The sequence below is a fragment of the Physella acuta genome, unplaced genomic scaffold (assembly GCF_028476545.2).
Source record: "Physella acuta isolate Inbredline_101_S28 unplaced genomic scaffold, ASM2847654v3 ptg000018l, whole genome shotgun sequence".
In the NCBI taxonomy this organism is placed as follows: Eukaryota; Metazoa; Mollusca; class Gastropoda; family Physidae; genus Physella; species Physella acuta.
The window spans coordinates 437,226-458,063 of record NW_026731538.1 but is presented as its reverse complement, the minus strand read 5'-3'; the positions used below and the strand labels follow the sequence as shown (position 1 = coordinate 458,063).

The following is a 20,838-nucleotide window of genomic DNA, read 5'->3' as shown; positions in this document are numbered from 1 at the left end:
TTAGCTTCTACATACCTGACGCTTTGCAATACAGTGTAGTCTACTACATAGGAACTGATTTACAAGCTCGTATAAAAGACGCCTTGCAGAGATTTTTTGTCCATGTTTAGTTTGTTTTGTTACGTTTAAAATTAATTCTGGAGTGTGTTTTTAAAAACTTGTAGCGGCGAGCTAAGGTGGTAATTATCTTGTTGAATAAAGTGAAGTAAAAGATTCGGGGAGTTGACAGCTGAGGTTATTCAAAAGGTGCAGTGCGTGTTTATTTGGTCACATACTACTTTTAGGGTTCCATGGTTTGCAAGCCAGTGGTTCTAAAAATTGCGATGGTTCTAGCCAGATTTTTAGGGTTTCAAGGCGAGTTTGGATCCCTGGGCAGATGGGCTCGATAGCTGGGGACAGCTACCCATCTAGGAGAGGAAACCCCAAAATAAAATAAAATCTAATGTCTTGTAGTTTGTTCTTGGATGGACACAGGCTATGCAAGCAAATCCAAAAAGAAAAGCAGGCTGAAATCGGAGTCAAGGGCCTATATGAAACAGGTTGACAGGTAATACTTAATTGTGTTATAAGAAAATGCAGTTTGACATTACAATTAAAAAGATGTTGAAAAAACAACAGAGTTTCTTCCAGGCATCTCTTCGCCTCCCCCCCCCCCCCCTTCCTACGTAGAATGTCTACCGCCGCCGCCCCCCCCCCCCCCCCACCCAAACAAAATGGAATTTTTATAGAAAACATATTTTTACCAGTGTCCAGCTGCTGTGCATATTGTTATTGGGTGGACAAAGGCTTTGGAAGCTAATCCAAAAAGAAAAAAAAAGGTTGAGTCACTTTTTTGAATATAGTAGGCCTACTTAGTTGTGTTGGAGGAAATTCCTTCCAACAAATACAATTAAGAACGAAAAAGAAGAAGTAATGCCGCTAAAATAAATGACAAGCAAAAGTTAACGTTGACACCCATGGGTAGTAGAACATCAATATTAAATGTTACAAACTAATTGCTATTCGCATAACATAACTGCCCAATGTAATTACGTATAAACACCTGCCACCACATACATTTGGTTCATCAACAGCGCACATTTTCCTTTTGAATTAAATTAAAAACTAATTATGCTCTTTGTAAAATCCCCCCTCCCCCACTACCCCCTCCCCTCCACTCAACCAGTCGTTAAATACATGACCCCGTTAACGGAAAAGCCCATTTTATACCGACGATTAAAAACATAATGAAAAAGCTTTTATAGAAAATTGTTGAATAGCTCAACATAGGCATTAGAATAATAAAACTTAACTACAGTAGCTTTTAAATCTGCGTTGAGTTTAGTAAACGTCACGCCGAAATGACAGACCTGTCATTATCGGGGAAATGTCAGAAGTGTCTTTTTATCGATTGCTCCACTATATATAAACGTTATTTTAGCTTTGTATCTGTGTTGTTTTTTTAATCAATTATTTTCTTCGCTGTTGTGAGCTGTTATCAGCGCGTCTAGTGCCGCGGTTGTGAAGAAAATCATTGATGCTGGATAGAAGGAATGGGATTTGTTGTCATTAGCTCACACGGGAGGGAGAATAAGATTTGCTGTCGTTAGCTTATGCTAGACCAAGGATAAGATAAGATTTGCTGTCGTTAGTTTATTCTAGACCAAGGATAAGATTTGCTGTCATGAGTTTATTCTAGGCCAAGGATAAGATTTGCTGTCGTTAGTTTATTTTAGACCAAGGACAATATAAAATTTGCTGTCATTTGTTTCTTCTAAACTAAGGATAAGATCTGCTGTCATTAGTTTATGCTAGATCAAGGATAATATTTGTTGTCATCAGTTTATTCTAGACCACGGATAAGATAAATTTGCTGTCATTAGTTTATTTTAGACCAAGGACAATATAAAATTTGCTGTCATTTGTTTCTTCTAAACTAAGGATAAGATCTGCTGTCATTAGTTTATTTTAGAACAAGGATACGTTAAGCTGTCATTAGTTTCTTATAGACCAAGAATAAGATAAGATTTCTTGTCAATTGTGATTACTTTATTTTAGACCAAGGATACGATTTGCTGTCGTTTGTTAATTCTAGAATAAGGATAAGATAAAATTTGCTGTCATTAGCAAAGCGGATGTCTTGTAGGCCAGTGCTACAGAAATTCTTTCAGATTTGTTTCTATATTGCTACACAAACGAAACAAAAAACCAAGTAAGTTGGATTTTTTTAAAAAACCTGTAACTTTTTCGCTTTATTTTAAAAGTTTAATCGCCAATGTTTTGATTAAAAACATCTTTTAACTAGAAGTCTTAACGAAACTTACTGAATTACCACTTTATTTTGATGTGGGTGTATGGCTGTTTAGTATGGGCCAACCTAATCACAAATACGTTTTAAGTTATAACATTTATTTTAGAGAGACATACCAAATTTGTAAAACGTTTGTTGGGATTTTCAGTTTTTTATCTGTCAAAAGTACCATTAAAGGTATTGATTTTTTACTACACAATCGGTGAGAACATTGAGGATTATATAAAACTATATATATATATATATATATATATATATATATATATATATATATATATATATATATATATATATATATATATATATATATATATATATATTAGTGTCTGTATTATCCCCCTAAATGCCGAAGTCACTGAAACAGATGAACTCTACTTTATCTGCCCCATTTGTCTTTGGCAAAGATGATGTGATATGCGCGTCCAAGTTCCACTTCCGGTTATCGGAAATCGCTGAAAAGTTGATACAGAACGATAAATTTGATAGAATACTTACATGTGAAATTGTTTCAACCTAGTTGTAACCGTACTCAAGTTATCGTGTTTACAGATACACCCATACACACACACAAATACACACACAGAGAGACATAAGGACAAAATTGCAAAACTATTTTTTTTCGTCCCATGTGTAAAACGTCGGGATCTGTGAAAATCTCGAATTTTTTTTGTGCACGATTACCATCCTAAGACTTCCTCTATACTTCGTGCAAGAGAAAGTAAAAAGCAACTCAAACAATATAGTAAATAGATCTAGACCATGTATAAAGTATATTACCGCTAAACTAAAGCAGTGCACACTAGTTTCGCACGGTGCAACACTTCAGAAAAGAAAAACAAAGGTAAATTAAAATATATAAAATGGAACCACGTCCACTGAAAGAAACTAGTAAGCTAGCATATTCTTAGAGGAAGGAGCTATTTAAATTAGAAGTAGATCTAAATAGTTATGACACATAGGTTTGTCCAATGTTATGTTTTATAAGAAATAGATATGTTTCGCTTATATCATGCTTATAGGCCTATTTTAAAAAAATATAAACGAAAACTAATGGAGATCTAGTAAAAGTAATATACACAGATTCTAGTTTTGTTTATTTACTAAGTTTATTCAAGTGGAAGTCAACGTCTAGAAGGCCCATTGAATATTTAGAAAGCCGCATGCAGTATTGTTAAAAAATAATGTGGTTATAAAACCTTTATTGAGAGATTTTTATTTTTCAGTTTTTTATTTAAGGTTGTGCGTATTTGATGTTTTTAGCATTTTCGGTAACTAAACAAAATACATAAACAAAAATAAAAGAAGGTTAAAAGATTTTTTTTTTCCAATTTATCACTGGAAATGTAAGTAGATATGGCATAACTAGGTCATGTGGTTTAAAAAAAAGTATAATTTTATTTTAAAATTTTATCGGCAAAGTTTTAAAAACAAACTATTACAAAGTGGGTTTTTGGAAGATCTATCACGGGGTTTTTGTATAACCAATCAATGTATGTCTTAGGGGTCATCCATAAATGACGCCACGCTTTTTTGACGATTTTTACCTCCCCCATCCCCTCCGTCACACGTCGTCACAAAAAGCTAAACCCCCTAAAATGACGCCACACCTCAGCCTCCAAACCCCCTCAAAATTGCTGTTGAATTTTTCTTAAAACATCGATATTTTTACTAAATTTTGTCAGAACTCTGTCAACATAGAGTATTTTGATCAATTCCTATCAAAATTTATTAAAACCCTTTTCTAAAACGCGAAATAAAGGCTGAAACTCGTTTTCTAACATTGGTTTTTTATAATGCAATAAAAAGTGACGTCACACCATCTGAACCACCCCCCCCCCCCTCCCGCTCATCACACACCGTCATAAAATTTCGGACCCCCCACTCCCCCCTACGAGTGTGACGTCATTTATGGACGACCCCTTATGTCTTTCGAAAATGAAACTTCAGGTTATACCTTAGGTTTGATTTAAATAAATGAAAATGTAGCCTTAAACTTAAAATACAACGCTATCATTAGTAATAACTATTCAAAACATCTACAGCGATGGGTTTATTTTTTCTTTTTTACCAGATCAAGCTTAGCTAAATCGATACATTTGATTAAAATTTACGAAACTTTTTTTATTAAAATAAATAACTTTTTTAAAAAAGGTCAAAATTCAGTTTAAAAATAAATTTTAAAAGTACTGAACTGTGACGCCGATGTTCATGACTTTATGAAGCCGGGTGGTGAAAGCCAATATGTATTGGATACACCTGGGGACAGTTGGAGAGACTAGCCCAGGACAGAGACGCCTGGAAAGCTCTTGTCAGCGGCCTATGTCCCAGGAGGGACGACAGGCAAACCTAACCTAACCTAACTGACCTTAGGGGGCGCCAAAATGGGTTGTAAAAACAAATTAAAATATCATTTTAGCTGCAGTTTTGCATGGTAAATATAAAAAATATATGGAGAGGGGGGGGGGTGCAAATTGAAAGTTTGAGGGGGGAGGGGGTGCAAATTGTAAGTTTGAGGGGGTGCAAATTGAAAATTGAAAGGTTGTTCACGAGGGGGCGCAAAATTGAAAGCTTGTCCCCGGGCGCCGGGAAGGGTAGCTACGCATCTGGAGGGGGGGGGGGGGGGTGCGGCGTATACCGGGTGACACCCGACCTAGTAACGCCACTGTGTCACACGTCTGCCTATAAGCCATCTCTCGGCGGGCCGGTGCTAAACACAGTTTATCAAAAGCTGACTCTAGTACACTGCCAACCAAGGGAGGGTGGGGGAATCTACCTAACTAGAATTTCCCACGTGACTGGTTTCAAACAGGCCCATTAAGTCATAAAATGCTGACGCCATAGCCGTGTATTGATCCTCCAAAGTTACTTCCCTTTAGAGCTTCAGACTAAAAAAAACTGTTTCAGGACACTGGGTAAATCGGTATGTCGGTCTTTAGAATTCCATGAGTGTTTTACTGTTTATGTTCTTACAATGCTCTAGTAGTCTTCATTGGTATGTTTGTATAATGTTTTAGTAGTGTTCATTGGTATGTTTGTATACTGTTCTAGTAGTGGTTTATTGGTATGTTCGTATAATGCTGTTATGATGTTTATTGGTATGTTTATAGAATGCTCTATTAAGGTTTATTGGTATATGTGACTTTATGTCTTAATATGTTTGTTTAATATCCGTTTTTTATTAGCTCTATCTACAATGCAGAAGATTATAAACCTACAATGTATTTGTATTTGCTTGAGTTCACTGGCGACATGGTATTCTTACTTGAATATTGATTTAACACGTTGTATAGTTGGGACGGTTCAATTCTTTATTACGTAATGTAAAGGGAACTTACAAATAGTGTACATAAAGTCAGGTAACTCGGGTCAGGTAAAGACAGGTAAATCAGGTGAGGTAAGGTAGGCCCTACTGTGTATAAAGTTAGGTATTTAAGATTATAAATGTGAGACACTAAATTCAAGTCAAGTAAGGTCAGGTGCTAAAGTCATGTATTTTAGGTCAGATAAAGTCAGGTATTAAATGTCAGGTAATTTAGGTCAGTTAAAGTCAGGTACTAAAGTCGGGTAAAGTCAGGTACTAAAGTCAGGTAATTAAGGTCAGGTAAAGTCAGGTTCTCTCTCTTATTATCGACCCAAGCATTTGTTAGTTAGCCAAGTAGACTGAATGGAACAGGGTAAAGAAGTCAGCATTTAGGTTCTGAAGTCAAATAAATCAGATAACATAAAATTAGGTACTAAAGTCAGGCACTTCAGCTCACTTAGTTAGGTAATAAAATTAGGTACATCGGGTTAATTAGTCAGATGTTAAAGTAAGACACTTTATGTCAATTAGTCAGATGTTAACGTAAGACACTTTATGTCAATTAGATATTAAAGTAAGACACTTTATGTCAATTAGTCAGATGTTAACGTAAGACACTTCATGTCAATTAGCTAGGTACTAAAGTCAGATGCCTCAGGTCAAGTAGTCTGGCACTTCAGGTAGTAAGGTGCTAAAATCAGATTACTTCATGCTAGTCAGACAACCCATTCATGCGCTATATTCTAGATTTTAATATTAAGACACCCAATAATCTTTCTATTTCCCTATCCGTTACTTATGAATATATTAAGTAACGTATTTAATTAATTGTCCATAGCAGAGGCTGTATATATATATATATATATATATATATATATATATATATATATATATATATATAATATATATATATACTTAAATATTTTAAATAATACATAATATCTTCAGTTTTTCTTATAGATATTTCTCGGGGAGGGGCACTTGAAACTTCCAGTGGGGTGGGGACAGGTGAAGGTATATATTATGTTCCGTATAAATTCTATTTAGTACATTCTATTTTTATATCAAACTAAAACAATCACAGTACGAACATTAATCGGATCAAGTTGTGACCAATATTATTGTGTCTCTGATATTTCTAACGCAGCAACACACAGGTGTTAATTTATTTTATTTTTTCTCTAAAAAAAAAACAATCCATCTTTTGCGAGCAAGGTCAGAAAATATTGACCGTCGGCAGGTATTGTCACTCGGGGGACGAGATAACGTTCCAGGGAGATAACTCTCTAGCACCACGATCTCCTCCCGTTGACAGGAAGCTTGGGATGGTTCTCAATCAATTCCACCGTCACAGACACTGTAGTTCTACACACCGCAGCCCTACACACTTTTATAAACAGTGGCGTTATACGAATTATAACTATATATTTTTTATTTATTTTCTAAACATTTTTTTTAGTTAAGTGAGAGTTCCCAATCTACGTCTTAGCTTTGCTTGAAATATTTCTGTTTCGATATCCGTGTATTTTTTAAAACAAAATTTGAATTTATTCCTATTTTCCGATTGGAAAATATGACTATACGAATTATAAATATAACATAATATCTACTTTATATTCATTGTAAATTTAATCAATACGTTCAATACTTAAATTTAGATCTACAAATCCTGATTTGTTTTTTCTTTACGGGCTTTGGTAAAAAAAAAACACGTCACAAAGAATACATAACCATCTGATACACAGTAAGCTTAAGCGCGTATTTATTTCAGTGTATACATTGATTGTATAGTGTTGTATAGATGTACATTTTTATATCAGCAGTACATACGAGAGTCAAGGGACGTAGCAATAGGAATGGTTGATTGAATGGAGTTGTCGGTTCATTGTTCGCTCAAACAACCCACCTGTACATCAGCACGGAGCACCACGATCAAGCCACGACAAAACTCAGTAGGTGCAGGTCTAAAGGTTCCATGCTGACATCAAAGTGTAAGTCAATTTCTGATTTTTTTTTTGTAGGGAGGGGGTGGTGGGGGTAGATAAAACATTTCATATAAAACTAGCTTTTGTATTTGGTATGATGATGTAAAATATAAGCATTTGTTTTAGTTTTGTTAATTTTAAGTTTATAGCTTAAAGATGTGTGTATATTTCCTGTTATTGGCTATACGTCGATGAGAGCTTTTGGTCATATTGTGAGAAGGTGTGTTTAGTGAATAATTGACGGCAGTTGGGTATAATGTTGGGCATAGTGTTGGGCATAATGTTTAGCATAATGTTCGGCATAGCATTGGTCATATTATTAGGCATATGGTGGACATAATGTTGGTCATAATGTTTGGCATATTGTTGGGCGTAGTGTTGGGCATATTGTTGGGCATAGTGCTGGGCATAATGTTAGGCATAATGTTGGGCATAGCTTTGGTCATAAAGTTGAACATATTGTTGGGCATAGTGCTGGCCATAATGCTGGGCGTAGTGTTGGGCATGATGGTTGAATTAATGCTTACCCACTTCCAAAAACAAAACAATGCTAGAAATTATTACCCCACTGTCGATTACCTTCAAGGTATCATCCCTCCTAAAAGGGAATATCAAAAACCTTCAGGGGTGTAGCGGATGTGTCCAAGAGGCCAATATAATTTTAAACGCGTCCCCCCCCAGATTAATATTGTATCAAAGCTGGAATTTTAAGCTTTTGTATGAAGTAATGGAAGTGATAATAACGTTAAATACTAAAATATTATTTTAAAAAATCTAAACAATACCAGCACTTTTCCTGGGGGCCTACCGAGATTTTTCCAGGTAAACCGGAGGACCAGTCAACCACTGCTTGTTTATATCTTTCCAAAAGAAAACCTCCACAATATTTGTTTGTCGGCTAATGTAAATACAGAGGTAGATTTCATTGTAATCTTCATTGGCTATTGTTAGGAAAATGGGTGGCTTTTTAGAAACGGATAGGGTGAAACCTTTTGCACATTAAATATTAGGCCGCTTTATAAAGATCTTATGTTGGTTCTCTTTTAAAGCATAATTGTTACTTTGGCTTCCATAAATCGTTTGAGAAAATCATCAAAGTGGTCCTTTATGTAACGAGAGTGGATAATTTAAATAATAATTTTTTTTCTGTAGGTGTCAGAGTCTGTCTTAATCATTGTTTCGTATTGAGTATGTTGAGCATCACTCGAGAAGTGTGTTCAGAATATCTCTATATTAATACAAGTTCTCGCTTCTCATTGCTCTATCCATCTGTTTGTTTCTTCCACGTTCTGTATAGATCAGTACTTTATTTTTTTGTATTATCATCCAAAACATTTAAAACAGACAGCTCCTAGATTTCCCATATCCGTGCAATACTGTCAGTTTCAGCGAAAGAACGATTCAATACACACCTATTTCTACTGCAAAAACATAAAACAGCACATAGTATCCCATACTCGTGCACGATAGCTCAAGTTATTTGACGTTATTCATAACTGAGGAATTGTTTAGCGTAAATTTTATGGAATCGATCTATTCATTTGTGACAGCTATGTGTTCAGATGGTTTGATCTAATTAGGCTAGTTAATTAGTCTCAACCATGTGTTAGTGCTGAAATGTAACATTTTAGTAGGGTAGGTTTATTTATATCATTTGAGTTAGAGAACTTAAGACTGCTGAAACAAACAATCAAAATTCTATATTATTATAGTTATTAAGGCGATCTAGAAACTAGGAAACTAAGCTATAATGGATTCGATTTGTTTACAATACAACAAATAGGTCGATAGGACGGATGAAACAGAGTTTACCATTCTGTGTCTTGAGCGAATGTATGGATTGTGTCGTAATATTGCATAGAGCCGTATTTACTTTCCCTAACGTGAGCCATGTGTAGGATCCAGGGACGTCATACAGACTCGAACTAAAGCCGAGACTCTCTGGTTAGCAGTCGTGCGCACTACCGTCCAACCACGCCGTCCGAACTAGCAATTTTATTCATGGATATCTTCTGAACCTTTACTAAAGTCAACCCGGCTTCGCCTAACACAGTCGCCTTCCAAAACTTTCCTATGTGTTCTTTCTCTGTCGATTCTATTCAAGGGTGTAATGTCTAAAACAAGCTAAAAAAAAAAAAGATGACTATACTTATACATATTATTTTGTAACATACATAATTTATGAAACAGTTGACATTATCAATCTAGGAACATGTTTTTATCTATTTTATTTACGTTGCTAAGCAGGTACAGTGTGCCGTATAGGCAGACAGTAGTTGCAACAACACGAAGGACAACTTCGACAGGCCGTAGTTAGATAAACAGGAAGGACAACTCCGGCGATGTGTGGGCTGATCAAAGAGCAGTTTCGTTTGAACAACTTCACATTCCGGCATGACGAACCCTACAGATTTGTCACGCCCGAGGTGAGTGACACGCACGTGCATTTACTGCTCTATGGTGGGGCGTACTGACCCCCGCCCCCCCCCCCCCCACCCACGCAACACCGCTACACGCTTTAGAAAACTACCGGCTCATACGTTGGACAAAGTAAATTGTTTGGCTACAAGGTCTTCAATCTAAAAAAACAACAAATAATTAGTTATTGTATTTTGAAACGTTTGATTTTTTAAAAGAAAAATGCTACACCGATTTCATTATCACAGAGATTAATTTGGATAGGGAATATATATATATATATATATATATATATATATATATATATATATATATATATATATATATATATATATATATATATATATATATGTATATATATATATATATATATATACTAGCCGTCCCGGCCAGGCCCTGCTCTGGCTTCTGTGAAAAACCTTTCTGTTAAAGACCATTACCTGTGTGTTTAGTAATCATCATAAACCCGGCACTGCCCACCCAAACCACAACCAACCAAAACCAAAACAACAAAACGCAAACATAACGCTAACACAATTACAAATACAAACGAAAACAAAAACCTAACAACAAACCCAACTACAAACACCAATACAAACACAAAGAAAAAACAAACAAAAAAGCAAACAAAAACCTAACAACAAACCCAACCACAACCACAAACACCAATACGAACACAAAGAAAAAAACAAACGAAAAAGCAAATGAAAACAAACCAAATCCAAACGCAAAACCAACCACAAACACAAACACAAATACAAACACAAACCCAAAGAAAAAAACACAAACGAAAACGAAAAAAGAACGAACAAAAACAAACCAAATCAAAACGCAACCACTAACGCAAACCCAACCTAAACACAAAGAAAACACAAACGCGAACATAAACGCAAAGTGCTCACCGTCTAGCCCGGGGTAGAATCGCCTGTTTCAGCTTAATAAACGACTATAGTACCCCAACTTATTCATAGTCTTTTGCACTTACTTAAACGAACGTAGGTGCCAAACAAAACCAAATTAACAATTATAATACTCCAAGCTTATCCGTAAAATACCTACAACATTTGCACTTGATCAATCCCCGCTAATTATGTAATTATTTTTTTCCCAACACCAAAACAGAGTAATAAAAAGTAAATTCTTTTCCACTAATGCAATGTTTTATGAAGGGAAGTAATTGTGTTTTCCTAATTTATCAAAGGGAAGTAAGTGCTAAAGGACTAAATATAAATAATTTTCAAACATAATTAGAATTTTTGTAAAAGATGATATTTTTTTAAATTTGTTTAATGAACACGCCGACAATTATTACTATCAGTTTGAAAAATGAAAATAATTTCCCAACACTTTCAATAATAATTTTTTAACTCATAAATTTAGACTATGAGCACGATAATAATCTAACACTTAATACCATCGAAGTATGTCCACGACAAACAAACTTATTACATGTTACATACAGAATTGAGCTTTATATATTAGATATATAAGAACTTATTTTCATAACCACGGGAGAGTGGGAGTCGATTGAACTACCTCTTTACATCATTTGTCAACGCCACTGTCTATACACATATGTGGCAACAGTTTACAAAGCCTATTGTTTACCCGCAGGTTCATTCTGTAGCTTGTTTTGTTATTCTAACAATCTATAGTTAAGTTTATTTTTAAACCATTAACACACTTTTATAAGTGTTGCTGTGTCGTTTAGTTTTTTTTTAAGCTCTGCGTGTAAGTTACACTTCAGTGTGTATCCTCAATGTGAACTTTCTCAATACACTGCAATCAATTGCATGTAATTTATCTATCTAATATCGCTCAGAAAATAGTTAATAGAGAAATGTGTAGGAAAAAAATCTCCAAAGTAATATTTCTCAGTTACATTCTTAACTTTCCCTTCCTGAATCTCGGTCACACACATTTTACCTCACCCCCACCTTCACGAGCAGCTTCACTCCACCTCCACCTGTAAGTTCACCCCCCACCTCCACCTCAATTTTCACCCCACTAATATAACCAAGCTCACCCCCACCTCCATCCCCACCATTTTCGCCACTACCTCCACCCCACCCCCACCTCCACGCCCACCCCACCCTACCTCCACCTCCGATTTCAGCCCCACCCCCACCTCCACCTTCACCCCCACCATTTTCGCCCCCACCTCCACCCCCACCAGTTTTACCAACACCTCTACCCCCGGCCATTTTCACCCCCTCCCCCACCTCCACTACCACCCCCACCTTCAAGTTCATCCCACCCCACTCCCACCTCCACGACCACCACCACCCAACCTCTACGTTCATCCCCACCTCCACCTCCAACAGTTTCACCCCCACCTCCACCCCCACCATTTTCACCCCCCACCATTTTCACCCCCACCACCTCCACCCCTACTTCCACCCTCATCTTTCTATTATCCTGATTTTCCAGTGGAAGAAAATACCTCAGATTGTTTTTCTCATGTGGAGAGTGTGTTGGGTCATCTGGCATGTGGTGTGGTTAGTGCTCAGCATTGATGATGAGGGTACGTCTAACCACTTTCTTTAGCACTAAACTTTGTTGTGTGGTTGATTCTCGGCATTGATGATGAGGGTACGTCTAACCACTTTCTTTAGCACTAAACTTTGTTGTGTGGTTGATTCTCGGCATTGATGATGAGGGTACGTCTAACCACTTTCTCTAACACTAAACTTTGTTGTGTGTATCTGTATGAAGGTACGTCTAACCACTTTCTTTAGCACTAAACTTTGTTGTGTGGTTGATTCTCGGCATTGATGATGAGGGTACGTCTAACCACTTTCTCTAACACTAAACTTTGTTGTGTGTATCTGTATGAGGGTACGTCTAACCACTTTCTCTAACTGATGTTGTGTGCTAATGTATGAGGGTACGTCTAACCACTTTCTCCACCACTAAACTTTGTTGTGTGCTACTGTATGAGGGTACGTCTAACCACTTTCTCCACCACTAAACTTTGTTGTGTGTTACTGTATGAGGGTACGTCTAAACAATTTTCTTTAGCCGTAAACTATTTTCCACCCTGTAGGTTATGTGTGGTAGTACATCATCATTGAAAGTGAGGGTATATCTAAACAACGTTCTTTAACTCTTTTTTCTACACTAGTTTATGTGTGGTAGCACTTCATCATTGATAGTGAGGGTATGTCTCAGCAGTTTTCTTTCCCCCTAAGTCTAAAATTAATATTTTTAGCACATAATTTGTATTAGCTGTAAGCGAGATTTCGCAGTTAACCTAAATGTAAAACCAGCAGGCTGCCAAGATATGAAGGAGGGCGGGTGTTTTGAAACATTCCACTCTTTACACTCTACCTACGTCAGTAAATTTATTAATATTTTTGAAATACTTTCTTCACATATAAAAAATCTGTTGATTTACATTTTTCCTATGCGTGAAAAAATACTTACCTGTTTTGCATTTTATTTAGGTAATGAAAAATGGTTGATCTATTTGACGAATATTTCCTACCTTATGTTGGTGGTTCAGAGTGTTGTGTATGCTATTGTGGTCATTGTACACACCTCCAAGGGAACATTACATCCGAAAAACTTCGAAAGTAAGAATTACTTTAATGTACAACAATTGAAAACAATTAAAAATTTTAAAACAAAATAATTTTTAAAGTTGCAATATATTAAACTTTTAGTTAACGTCAAAGATCAATTGCCGATTTGTGTTCAATAAATGTATTACATTATTATTGTTTTAAAAATCCTACTATTTACATCCTAGCAAAGACTCCGTGGTATCTACAGTTAAACTGGTTCTTAACAACTCTGTCTTTTGACACAGCCGTGGTGGTGACCATACTCTACTGGACATTGGTCTATACAGGTACATTTGCTTCTCAATCATTGATCACTTTTATGAATGTATGATTATCGTAGCTTGAGGTTATTGTGGTGATTGGTTTTACAATATGCCACCGTACAGCTACTTACATCTGACCGTGGCCAGGGGATCTCGGCCATTTCGCGCAATGGCCGGCTGATGTACGAATGTAAATTTCATTCCAGGTAGGGAAGTTTGCGCATTGGCTGGCTAATGTAGTAAATACGCTGTCAATTTTAAGCTCTTTGGACAAGCTAGCTGCCAGAGCGCGTACTGACCATTGGCCACGCTTTGGACTCTGACATATATATGAACATACTATTACCTATATATATATATATATATATATATATATGTATATATATATATATATATATATATATATATATATTCATATCTATATATTCATATATATCTATATATTCATATATATCTATATATCTATAATATAACGCTGCTGGTAGTGTGTCAGTCCTTCCTTCCGTCATCGCTATAGCTTTTGGAACCATAAAAGTAATCATTCGCACCATGCTGTGCTTTTCAGTGCACCGCAGTGTCTTATTATAAGTATTAGAGTAGGGTTTGTTTATATAGCGGCATAGAGCTATTTTATAATTGCCACGGTTTTTACTCTTTCGCATAACGTCAAGAAAATATTAAATACACGCAAACTGCTAAAACGTATTAAAAAGATTAATGTCAAATATCATTTTCGTTTAGGCTCCAAGAAAAAATGGATACATTTTAATAACATAATAACAGCAGGGTAGAAAAATCAAATTAACTTAACTCTTTTCTAATTTTGACAAAGGAGGTAATTTAAAAATACATTAAACTCACGCTAATAAAAAATGTGAATGCAAATATACGTTCGTCATAGAAGGAATTAGTGTTGCAATAATATAATTAGCAAAATGTGAATGCAAATTATTCGGATGTGTAAGAGGAAATTATTGTTAGAAAATTTTAATTAGCATGGATTGATAAAAGGCAATCTTTTATATATTTTATATTCACTGAATGTAGGCCCTACTATTTATTGCTTATAATTTTTAATCAACTATTCAGCACTATTATAGGCGCGTCATCACGTTCATTAGGTGCGCAATGGTTTTAGTTATGAAACTCTATTGTAAATTTTTAAAATTTAAAGTACTGGAAAAAAAATGCGTGAATGGATAAAGTGAAATATTGTATATATTATGGATACTGCCTATTATTTATACTGTTTTCTAATTATTACTCTATCTTTCGGGTTTTATTGGAGAGGCGTAGCGAGGGGGGGGGGGCATATGTCCCCGGGTGCCGACCTTAGGGGGCGCCAAAGTGGGTTGGAAAAAATTTGCGAGGGGGGAGTGGAGTGGTGGAAATCGAAAGTTTTAGGGCGGGGGGGGGGGGGGGGGGGGAAGGGGTGCAAATCGAAAGTTTGAGGGGGGTGCAAATCACCGGAAAGGGCGCGATTTGGCGCTACGGGCTAGACTGTGAGCAATATACCTTTATGATTGCAATCAAATTGTGTTTATGTTATGAGTGTTGTGTTTGTTTTTTCGTTTTTTTTTGTTTTGTTTTTTGCGTTCGTTTGTGTTGTGTTTAGTTTTGTTCTGTTGGACTCTGACATATATATGAACATACTATTACCTATATATATATATATATATATATATATATATATATATATGTATATATATATATATATATATATATATATATATATATATATATATATATTCATATCTATATATTCATATATATCTATATATTCATATATATCTATATATTCATATATATCTATATATTCATATATATATACTAGCTGCATCCCGTGCTCCGCCACGGTAAATCTTTTTTAAATGTACCAACAGAACAAAACTAAACACAACACAAACATGGGGAACTCCAGTTGCTGAAACTGGGCTCAATGATATCATTCTTGAGCATATAATCAATTTCATCTTTTATCAAAGCAGCTTTTTCCGGGTTAACTCTATAGGGGTGTTGTACTAAACAGTTTAATTAGATTTTTCTAACCTACAGCTATTATGTTATTAAAATGTATCCCCTTTCTCTAGGAATATTAACGAAAACGATATTTGACATTGATCCTTTTAATATGTTTTAGCAATGTGCATGTATTTAATATTCTCTTTACGTTATGCAAAATTGTACAAACAGTGGAAATTATAAAATAGCTCTATGCCACTATATAAACAAACCCTACTCTAATACTTACAATAAGACACTGCGGTGCACTGAAAAGCACTGCGTGGTGCGAATGTTTACTTTTATGGTTCTAAAAGCTATAGCGATGACAGAAGGAAGGACTGACACACGCTCAGCCCGCTTATATTATAGATACTAGCTGCATCCCGTGCTCCGCCACGGTAAATCTTTTTTAAATGTACCAACTTGGGAACAGAACAAAACTAAACACAACACAAACGAACGCAAAAAAACAAACGAAAAAACAAACATAACACTCATAACATAAACACAATTTAAATGCAATCATAAAGGCATATTGCTCACAGTCTAGCCCGTAGCGCCAAATCGCGCCCTTTCCGGTGATTTGCACTCCCCTCAAACTTTCGATTTGCACCCCTGTTCCCCCCCCCCCCCCCCCCGCCCTAAAACTTTCGATTTCCACCACCCCCCCCCTCGCAAATTTTTTCCAACCCACTTTGGCGCCCCCTAAGGTTGGCACCTGGGGACAGTCGCCCCCCCCCCCCCTCCTATAAAACCCCTAGCTTGTCCGCAAACCGAAAGATAGAATAATAATTAGTAAACAGTATAAATAATAGGCAGTATTTAAAATATCCGTGTTTTACCTACAATATTTCTATTTATCCATTCACGCATTTTTTCCCAGTACTTTAAATTTTAAAAATTTACAATAGAGTTTCATAACTAAAACCATTGCGCACCGAATGAACGTGATGACGCGTCTATAATAGTGCTTAATAGTTGATTAAAAATTATAAGTAGTAAACATTACATTCAGTGAATAAAATAAATAAAAAATAGCCTTTTATCAATCAATGCTAATTATAATATTCCAACAATAATGTACTCTTACACGTCTGCATAATTTGCATTCACATTTTGCTAATTATATTATTCCAACAATTATTCCGTCTTGCAGATTTTGCATTCACATTTTTAGCGTGAGTTCAATTTATTTTTAAAATACCTCCCTTGGCAAAATTACTAAACAGTTTAATTAGATTTTTCTAACCTACAGCTATTATGTTATTAAAATGTATCCCCTTTCTCTAGGAATATTAACGAAAACGATATTTGACATTGATCCTTTTAATATGTTTTAGCAATGTGCATGTATTTAATATTCTCTTTACGTTATGCAAAATTGTACAAACAGTGGAAATTATAAAATAGCTCTATGCCACTATATAAACAAACCCTACTCTAATACTTACAATAAGACACTGCGGTGCACTGAAAAGCACTGCGTGGTGCGAATGTTTACTTTTATGGTTCTAAAAGCTATAGCGATGACAGAAGGAAGGACTGACACACGCTCAGCCCGCTTATATTATAGATATATATATATATATATATATATATATATATATATATATATATATATATATATATATATATATATATATATATATATATTCCTGACTGAATAGGAAGACTGGGACCCTTGTCCATGGTCACACATGCCATCAACTCTGTCTACGTCATCAGTGACATCATCATTTACGCAATTCCGGTGAGGATCTTCCATGTGGTTTACGTCGCCTTGTACGCCCTGCTTTACGCCATATTTAGTGTCATCTATTACGTTTGTAAAGGTGAGTCCAAGTAATCAAATATCGATACTTTGCAAAGGTGAGTGTTAGAAAGAAGGTGGTATCGATTCTTTTGTAAGGGCGAGTATTAGGAATAAGTTAGTATCTAAACATTTGTAATGGCGAGTCAGAGGCGTAGCGACCCTTCCCGGCGCCCGGGGACATACTTTCAATTTGGCGCCCCCTTGGGAGCAAATTTTCGATTTGCACCCCCCCTCGAACTTTTCATTTGCACCCCCCCCCCCTCAAGCTTTCGATTTGCACCCCTCCTCGAACTTTTCATTTGCACCCCCCCCCCCCCTCAAACTTTCAATTTGGCGCCCCCCCTAAGGTCGGCGCCCGGGGACATATGTACCCCCCGCCCCCCCCCCTCGCTACGCTACTGTGGCGAGTATAATATATAATATTGTATCGAGACTTTTGTAATGGATATTATAACGATTTAGCTGGCATCGATACTTTTGTAATGGTCAGTATAAGGAATAACGCGGTATCCAAAAATGTGTAATGGTGAGTAATAAGAAGTAACATAGTATCGATAATTCTGAATTTTCTGAATTTCGATTTTTTTTTAGGAATGAGGGGGTATCGAAACATTTGTCATTGCGAGTATAGATATTTAAGTGGTATCGATACCATTGTAATTATGAGTCGAAGCTTCGTCAACGCAGAAGTGTTCTGATATAACTGCCCCCTGTCATCAGAATTATAGCTCCAACCCTCTTCAAAAGCCTTTGAATTTGACGGCTGTTTAATTAACATTAGTTAGCTGGGTATGACTCCAGATATGGTGGGATATGTCGACAAAAAAATACAATTTTATTAGTTTAATTATAATCGGTTAAAATCCCACTTCATTATTACAGTTATGTTACGTCCGGGTTAGATTCGAATTCAAGAACGACTCGGGTTAACGTTCGATACGTTTATTAGGTCTCACATATCACATTACAACATAGCCCTCGACCTAACCCTGCCAACTAACTAACCCCTGACAACCATTCACTCCAGCTTTTATACCGCATTCGACCTTGGGATAACAATACACAAACACACCGGGGTTAACAATATTCTAGGGTAAACTCAACTCACACACTCACTCTCCCCTAATTCTAGATCATTCTATCCTATTCTAGTCTAACCTACAACTGACCCGTAACAAGTTATATACATCAATAAATAAACAATTTTTTTTAAATCTGACAATAATAATTTCCCCTGAATTGTCTCCCCTCAGGAACAAATACAAAGTCCCTCCCATACATCTACAAGGCATTGGATTGGTCCAACACCCTACCGACTTTGGGTCTAGTCGCGGCGGTCATCTTTGTGGCGATCCCTTTGATTCATCTGTTCCAGTTCGCCTTGTACACATTGCGTACGTACGTACACGGCAGGTGTGAAGCTGAACGGTCCGTGGCACCTGTGAGTATAAAGGAGAATCCCGATCCGGCGCATACGGAAATTGAAGTTACAACAGAAACGGAAATGGCAGTACAGTAAGAAACAGAAGTGGTCGAGACAGCAGAAAATGAAAGTGAAGTTAAATTTAAATAAGAAACAGAAGAGGTCGTCACATCAGAAAATGAAGGGGATGTTAAGTAAGGAACGGAAGAGATTGCGAAATGAAAGGGAAGTTAAATAAGAAACGGAAGTGGTCATTACATCATAAACTAAAAATGAAACTAAGTCTCAAACATAAGTGGTCGTTGATTCAGAAATTGAAAAGGCAGTTCCTCGAGGAACAGAAATAGAAGTAACATCTGAGAACAGAGAAATTCCATCCAGTGGAGAACAAAAATAGTACTAAGAGGAATTTAATACTTGACAATACGTTTACGTTGTTATTTTACACTTGTTTAATGTGATTGCGATTTAATTAGTATGCAGATTAGAAGCTTAGGGATGAAGTGTTTCTTCTGAAGCTTATGGTTAGGTAAACTTTTAAGACACGGATTAGTGCGTTTGGCCAAGAATAATTTAATAGTTAAAATTAGAATTAATGTGATACATTATTAAGTTATAGGATTAATTAATATACTGGGCGAACTTTGTCCGACCAACTCTATATAATACAGCGAAAAGCAAATTTATGTTATTTTAAATGTATACTGAACGTTCATCAGCTCAAATAGTATTCTTTAGACCAAACGAAATACAAATAGGTATAAATAAATTAAATGTATATAATTTATATGTGTGTTAATTTTATATTTCTAAACATTCGAATTGAATATTTAAAAAAAATATTTTTTTATTTTTATTCAACGACATCCCAAAGAAGATATCGTTTCATATCGTATCAATAATTTGAAACAAATCTTCTCTTCTTTATTTTGAATGTTTGGTGAAACCATCTAGCTCTTCCTGTGTGTATATCTGCGAGGCTCTGCATTATAACCAAAATATTTCAAGATTGTAAAGTAGTAAACTTCCCTTTCAAACCTGACGGTCTGTAGGGCAAGTGAAGTAGAGTTCACTTGTTTCTGTGACCTCGGCATATGAAGAGATAGTGTGGTCAGCGCTATGCCCAGCCGTCTTTACTTTCCCTAATGTGAGTTAGGTACCAAGCAGGGCTGGGTGGACTCAGGGACTGTCTACTGACTTGAACCCGGATTCGAACTCGGGTTAGCAGTCCAGCTCTCTACCGCTAGACCACTCAAGATACTCGCGGTCTTATTAAGCGTGTGGCCCCAAGTAACATAAGAATTTGACGTGGCTCTAATTAACTATATCTACGTAAAATGACCTTTCTTAACATATTAATGATATATTGTCCTCACTATCCCCATCATTAAAAAATAATTAACACGAGATTTGGCGTCACTGTGGGACTATGTAGTTTGTACTTAACTAAGGCTGTCATTCAGAATATTCCTGCAGCGATCTCCCACGGGACACTACCCCCCTCCCCATGGAGCACGTCCACCACCCCACCACCATTCGGACGAAATAGAAAAAAAAATTATAGAAAAATCTAATCCCTATTATCGATATAACAATAATACAATTTTCTTTAAAAAGATTAGTATATCTCATTACTTTAATTCAGATTTTTATGTTCACTTTGGTATTTTCATAAACTGTAGCTACACATTATTTCCAAAACAAATATTCAGAAATATTCTAGTAACTTAAAAATATTATAACTGACTTTCAAATTAATGCTTCTGTTTTAGTCA

At 36.0% G+C, this 20,838-nt stretch overlaps 1 protein-coding gene across 4 annotated transcripts; it reads left to right on the top strand.

Annotated features, from left to right (window-relative positions):
* Window positions 1-273: 273 nt before the first annotated feature.
* LOC131939401 (protein rolling stone-like) lies at window positions 274-19,848 on the top strand. 4 transcript variants are annotated; one of them, XM_059297704.1, is made up of 8 exons: window positions 274-547; window positions 7,412-7,582; window positions 9,821-10,002; window positions 12,425-12,518; window positions 13,441-13,569; window positions 13,746-13,847; window positions 17,495-17,659; window positions 18,894-19,848. In XM_059297704.1, exons 3-8 carry the CDS (start codon window positions 9,919-9,921, stop codon window positions 19,157-19,159), a joined length of 840 nt encoding a protein of 279 aa, XP_059153687.1. In that variant the 5' UTR covers window positions 274-547; window positions 7,412-7,582; window positions 9,821-9,918; the 3' UTR covers window positions 19,160-19,848. The 4 variants fall into 4 exon arrangements, with proteins under 4 accessions (XP_059153687.1, XP_059153679.1, XP_059153671.1 ...); XM_059297696.1 differs by lacking the exon at window positions 274-547 and adding an exon at window positions 1,421-2,191; XM_059297688.1 differs by lacking the exon at window positions 274-547 and adding an exon at window positions 5,124-5,210.
* Window positions 19,849-20,838: the final 990 nt, after the last annotated feature.